The sequence below is a fragment of the Vollenhovia emeryi genome, unplaced genomic scaffold (genome assembly GCF_000949405.1).
Source record: "Vollenhovia emeryi isolate VEMERY1.0 unplaced genomic scaffold, V.emery_V1.0 DF939267.1, whole genome shotgun sequence".
NCBI lineage: Eukaryota > Metazoa > Arthropoda > Insecta > Hymenoptera > Formicidae > Vollenhovia > Vollenhovia emeryi.
In genome coordinates, this window is record NW_011967099.1 from 341,747 (window position 1) to 348,602 (window position 6,856).

The window sequence follows — 6,856 nt, forward strand, 5'->3', positions numbered from 1 at the left end:
GAGAGAGAGTAGATATCATTTCCTTGTACTTTGAGGCTCATAGAAATGTTGAAGAAGCTCGTCAAAGGTATGCTAATCTGTTCCCTGATAGGAATGTTCCTTCTGCAACGACTTTTCGCAGTATTGTCCAACTGTTTACTGAAACTGGAAGTGTTAAACCTAGAGAAAGAGTCCGACCGCGGCCTGTGACAAACGAAAATAACACAGTGAATGTTTTAGCTGCAGTTGCTGCAAATCCTCACATTAGTTCTAGGCAAATTACGCGAGGTTCAGGAATTTCTCAAAGAAGCGTTCTACGCATACTGCATGAACACAAATTTCATCCATTTCATTTATCGCTGCATCAAGAACTGCATGGTGACGATTTTCAAAATCGCTTGAATTTTTGCAACTGGATACAGGAACAACTGGCAGTCAATGATAGTTTCATTTCACAGATACTTTTCTCTGATGAATCAAATTTTACGAATCGTGGTCAAGTGAATCGACATAATATGCATTATTGGTCAGTGGAGAATCCCCATTGGTTAAGGCAAGTTGAACATCAACGCCCGTGGAGTGTCAACGTTTGGTGCAGTATTTTAGGTACTCAGGTAATTGGCCCATACTTCATAGAAGGTAATCTGAATGGTCAAATGTACAGCGACTTTTTAGATAATGTTTTACCCATACTAATGGAAGATGTTCCACTTCAAACAAGAATGGATATGTGGTTTCAACACGATGGATGCCATTATTCACGAATACCTCAAGAAGTTTTAAATCGAAACTATCCGGGTCGATGGATTGGACAAGGAGGTCCTCAAAATTGGTCCGCACGTTCACCCGATTTGACTTCTGCCGATTTTTTCCTGTGGGGAAGGCTAAAAGAGAGAGTTTACATGGATGTACCAACAACCCCAGAAAATATGCAGCAGCGAATTATCAATGAATGTGCAAACATTATCGGCATAATATCGTTTTTATAATTAATTACGGCATAAAAAAGACAAAATTACGGCAAAAATATCAAAAAATTTACTTTGATTTTCCTAATCTGATGTGTATTTTTTTGAGATATTACCATTTTTCAACAATTTTCAACTCATTTTCATTTTTGCCGATTACAGCGCCATCTATCATGAATCGAAAAAATGTCTCATACAAAAATTATATATTTTTTCACGGAGAATTCAAATCTGCAATAAATAGAGGTTTCTATTTAAAATTTCAAAGTCACCCCCTCCCGCCCCCGGGGGTGGTGCAGGGGGGTTGAGCTTTATGTTAATGGATGACCCTGTTCGAGGTGAACAACTTTTATTGCAACTTTTTTTTAATCCGATTTGTATTTTTCCAAATATTCTGAAAAACAGTTTTAAATGCCTCACCCTGTATAACGAAATGTATTTGAAAATCTCTCTCGAGTGACTTGGTTTCGTTTATCATTTCGTCAATATTTCAGGAACAAATTATTTTCAGTAACGAGTAACAGTTTTTAATTTCATAACAAAGGTTAAGAAATTATTCGACGTAACTGACAAAAAAGTTAAGAGATTAAAAACACAACGTTTCGACCGTGAATTCCGGTCCTCTTAATTGACGAACGTAACATTCTTTAGATTCAGATCTATTGCTGGTACAATGTCCGAATTTCGAATCTTATGTGATTACCCTACACTCGAAAAGGACCGGAATTCACGATCGAAACGTTGCGTTTTTAATAGAGAAACATTTTTGCCAGTTACGTCGAATAATTTCTTAACGTTTGTCGTATTTCTTTTGGAAATATGGTAAGTCGCCAGTGATAAAAACATACAATCAATAATTAAAACGACCTAGGCTGGCAAATTCTTCTTATTTAATAAATTACGACGTTTCGACCAGTGATACTGACCCTTCTCAAGTGTATCTTACGCCACACCTATCGATTGTTACAGCAAAAGATAGGAAGCATGTCGTAGTACATAAATAATGAATATATATCCATCGAAATAATAAAAACATCAATTACATCACTCCACACACCAACAGACAAATGTCTAGTCTTATAGCGAATTTTCGCTTGGTTGCACTAGTGCGCACTGAGTGCACATTAAGCCTTGTTTCCAGTCAATTCTTACATTTAAAGATCATCTTAAATACCTTTTGCAATATTTCTTATCCAGAAAAATGGTCTGTACAACGTTTACACGGATTATTTTTTGACTAAATACTCTTTGAACATGTATTCAAGGCAAAGTTAAATATAAGAACTGACTATAAACAAGCCTTAGTGTGCACTCAGTGCGCACCAGTGCAAGTAACCGAATTCGCTATTATACAAGCCCCGAGGAAAACTGCCATTTTTCCTCTGGTGCAATTGTATTACGAACTGTTTCAGATTGATTGTTAATGACCTGAGCAATTTTCGAAACGGGTACACGACGAAGCCCGACGAATTGCGCCCTTTAGCGAACGGTATACAATGAAAAGAAGGATACACCCCGACGAAGGTGTAAAGGCCAAGAATATTGTAATGAATCACATAATACACGAACCACTAGCAAAAGTATCTGACATTCACAGTATTAATTCACTATTCGTCAAAATCATAGAATTTTGCAAATTCATCGTCGGCACACAATCCGATTGTATCTTTACCATCCTCAGCTTCTTTAGAAATTCCATCAGTTTCTTGTACGAATAACTGTCTCTTAGTATTTTTTGTCAACGTTTCAGTTTCTTCGCAACCCACATAACAAATAAAGGGGTACATGTGGCAAGGTACTCACGGTGATTGCCACTTCTCTTCGAGAAGTGGCGTCCGAAAAAACCAGCGGTGTGGTTTTTGAACTCGGATCTTTTCGTTGATTTATTTACTAAGCAGTGCACATTTCTCTACACCACGCTCGCCACGAAAATTACTCTGTCAAAGTAATTTGTATAGTTCGGGATACGTTAGCATTAGATATGTCGCCAGTACTGAACATTCATGGTCAAACTTTCCTTCTAATTCACTATTTACTAACGTCAGTTATCTTATAGCTGAGCTAATTTAGTTTTTGTAATTTTACCTAGATTTTTTACCATCAAATTCTATTTGTATCTCGAGCCTCCACGTCACAAAGATATGACCTTAGACATCCCATGTCTGAGATGTGGGGTGAATCTCGCGAGAGATCCACAAGAATCTAACTATTTTCATACGATTCGGGGCCCACCCCTTACATTCCATCCCTAATACAATATTTTTTCTCCTACAAAAACTTGAAGCACCTTATTAATACTTTGATATACAATGCATATGTATACATCTATGCATCATGTATATACATCACTCCACACATCAACAGACAAATGTCTAGTCTTATACAAGCCCCCACATTTTTCCTCTGGGCTTGTATAAGACTAGACATTTGTCTGTTGGTGAGTGGAATGATGTAATTGATGTTTTTATTATTTCGATGGATAGATATTAATTATTTATGTACTACGACATGCTTCCTATCTTTTGCTGTAACAATCGATAGGTGTGGCGTAAGATACACTTGAGAAGGACCAGTATTACTGGCCGAAACGTCGTAATTTATTAAATAAAAAGGATTTGCCAGCCTAGGTCGTTTTAATTATTGATTGTATATTTGTCGTTTTATTCATTGGCGAAGAATTGGATTTTTTAACTTTATTTGTTTTAAAATTTCATAATTTTTTTCATTACTTTTCAATAATATATATATTTCAAATTATTGCGTTGAATTTCATAAGGAAAATTGATTCATTTGAAATACATTCAGTAATTCTTAAATGACTTTCATTTCACGTTTTATCAATTTCGTTCCATCAAGGATGCAACAATTCTTAGCTCTTTTTCGAACGGTGCCAAAGGAATCCCAGTAAACACAGTTAGTAGCAGTTGCATCTATGCTATGTAATATTTGCATTTACTGAGATTCTCTGTATTCGGAACAACTTTTATTAAATAACAGACTACACTAATTCATAAAGAATATTAAAAAGTAAATCCTTTCTGAATTCCTAGCGATCATCTGCGCTATTTGCAGGTGCTTTGCTTCTCTCGTGGGAAATAAATAGAAAATGCTGAAAGAACCTATGCTGAAACTCACCCTAGTAGCACAGTGCATGGATTAAACATTGGTCCAATGTTGGTTAAAGTAGAAACACATTGGCCAATATTGGCCATGGAATAAGTGTAAATATTGCGATAATTATATAATATTAGATGAGGTTTGGGTACGTTCCTTCAAAAAAACGCCTTGTACTCCCCGAGGAGAAACAATAAATTATATTATTGTTATATAATATTAAATTTATATTGGAAGTGCAATGGCCAATATTCAACAATTTAATAAGAATATTGGTCTAATATTGATACAATATTAAATTAATATTGCTAAATAGACATATTGGCTAAGGCGTCTATCTTACCATATTAGGAATACTAGATTTACATCATTTCTCATTGTTGCGCCAATATATTGTGCTACTAGGGCAACATTGGAATTTTTATCCTTCTATTTTCCCTTTAAAGAAGAGGGATAGAAAGGGGTGATTCGGTTTTATCATCCGAAGGTGCTTTCGCAATCAACCGCAATCATTCCTCGCCTGATCGTACTTGACGATAAGATATCTGATGTTACATCACTATCTCGTATTTACTTAGACTGCAAAACTGTATATATATGTCAAAGTACTCACGTGACTCGGTTTAAATAAGTACAGTATGTATAATACATACAGGCTATGTCCCAGCGAAAAATGACTCGCCGAATCGACATCGCTGTTGTCAAAGTCGACGTCGATTTGATCATGATGTAAAAATATAGGGTGAAACATTGCGCATATAACCAATTTTTGGGACAAATTGCTCCTTGGTTTTTGCTGCATTCAACCGCAATAATTTGCAGTTTAAAGGTTTAGGGCAAATTTCTGATTGGTCACAAGTGCGTATTCAGAGGAATGTTACACCTGATATTCTTGCATCATGCGGCTTGTTTCTGGTTGCTACATTGGTAAACTAGTGCAATAAACTTTTTGTCATTCTAGCTTACTGCTAGAGTGTAGTTCCTCCACCGGTGCACTCGTGCAGGAACAGAAAACAAACCTAGGGACTTGACGGTGTCAATATCGAGTCGACATTGTTTCGACATGAATTGACGAGTCATTTCTCGCTGGGGTCTAATCTTATGATAGTAAATTCGTTGTTATAATATAGTACATCTCGTGTCGAGGGTGGACACCTTCGTACCCTGTTTCATCTCTTGGTTTCGTATGTGCAGATACGAGTTGTCGAACTCCTTCTGCATCCACTCGGGCAGAGGGGTGTTCCAGTTCTCGGGCGGCTTCTCCCTCTTCTCCCAGACGTCGTTCTGATAATGCGCGTGCAATCGCTTTGTCCTGCGTTGCTTCTCGCTCTTGATCAGCTCGTCCTGCAAAGATTTCGTTCAGTTATTACATCGCGATACACCCGGACACGTCATCGTCGAAACGCATGTGGCAACCTGCGTACATATGCCACTTCCGACTTGTACTTTTGCCATTGATAGCAGTTTTGATAATCGGTCTTCCATTGATTGCAATCGATCGCTTCGCCGAATATGAAGTATTGATGGAAACGACCCTTCGTACTGGTGCAATCGTCATACTCGTCCTTGTACATCATACACGGCCTCACCTGACGAAGGAAAAACACATTGACAGACTATCCGATGGAAAAATTATACCCCAGATAGCCAGTGTGCTCAAGCAATGTATGAAAATAAAATGCCAGCAACTGATGCTGGCTCTTTGCTGGGAATATGAATTCAATGTTTGAGTGATTTAAGTACAGCTAGCATAATGTTAACACATTGTCGTAGTTAAATGCACAGCTAAAGAGAGAGCACATCGAATAGGCATACTGTTAACAAAGAATTAGCATATATTGTTTTCAATTTTCTAACAGATATAAACATGTTATATCTATCACATCTGACCAAGCACTTAATGCTAGCATAATGTTTGAATCATGCAAATGTTTCATTTCCGACACCAAATGTTAGCAAACAACAGCACAATAAACGACATAGATGTATAGCAAGATGCTAACATTTTTCTTAGCAATGTGAAAGCAACTTGTGCTCACACTGGCTATCTGGGGCGGACACGGATATAATCGTATACCATCCACTCATACTCGCGGGGCGCCTTTTCTTCTTTTGTTTCGCCCATATTCACCGAAATGTATCAGTCTTCGGCTCTTTTAGAAAAATAAAATCGCCTTTACTTAATCGCCGGACACGTGCTACGCAACCGATATAAGGTTAGATATAGTGGGCATAGGTTAGGTTAGATATGCGCTAGTGGCTGCGTTCGGGGAGACGCTATTTAGCGCTATGAGCGTGCTCTGTCCTTGTTACTTGCAAAAGTTGAACAAGGACAGAGCACGCTCATAGCGCTAAATAGCATCTCCCCGAACGCAGCCAGTATATGCGGTACATGCGTATTGTTGCGGTTCATTTGAAATTAGGAGATATATAAATAAGTAGTATTGTAGTTTTTGATTCGAAGACTGTCGAGATGAAGAAAGTGACTTTCGATAAGTGACTAGAAAAAGATCTTAAGAATTAAATAATTTTACAAAAGCATAATCTAAGTTATGTTATATAATGCATCAGACAGCTGTTTACTAATTAATTTCTGAAACAGTGAGAAAACTACCTAAATTTGCTAACGCCTTTAAATCTACCGTTATATTTATCTTATACATATAGTAGTAATATATTATTTTTATAAAAGTAATTTTGCGAATATATACTGTAATGAGGATGTGCGAAATTGGATGCTACGAAATGTCTTAGAAAATTGATACACGTATAATAAGTCAACAACAACGGTATAC

General features: G+C 37.1%; 1 protein-coding gene across 1 annotated transcript; it reads right to left on the reverse strand.

Moving 5' to 3' along the window:
- Positions 1 to 4,323: 4,323 nt before the first annotated feature.
- LOC105559507 (UPF0545 protein C22orf39 homolog) lies at positions 4,324 to 6,374 on the reverse strand. The gene is made up of 3 exons (XM_012007853.1): positions 6,139 to 6,374; positions 5,486 to 5,650; positions 4,324 to 5,405 (listed from the first exon to the last, which is right to left on the reverse strand). Exons 1-3 carry the CDS (start codon positions 6,184 to 6,186, stop codon positions 5,181 to 5,183), a joined length of 438 nt encoding a protein of 145 aa, XP_011863243.1. The 5' UTR covers positions 6,187 to 6,374; the 3' UTR covers positions 4,324 to 5,180.
- Positions 6,375 to 6,856: the final 482 nt, after the last annotated feature.

Coding starts and splice junctions, on each gene's coding strand:
- LOC105559507 (XM_012007853.1), bottom strand. CDS start 6,186: ATGGGCGAAACAAAAGAAGAAAAGGCGCCCCGCGAGTATGAGTGGATG. Junction 5,651..6,138: donor CCCGCGAGTATGAGTGGATG/GTATACGATTAT, acceptor TTCCTTCGTCAG/GTGAGGCCGTGTATGATGTA. Junction 5,406..5,485: donor ACAAGTCGGAAGTGGCATAT/GTACGCAGGTTG, acceptor AAATCTTTGCAG/GACGAGCTGATCAAGAGCGA.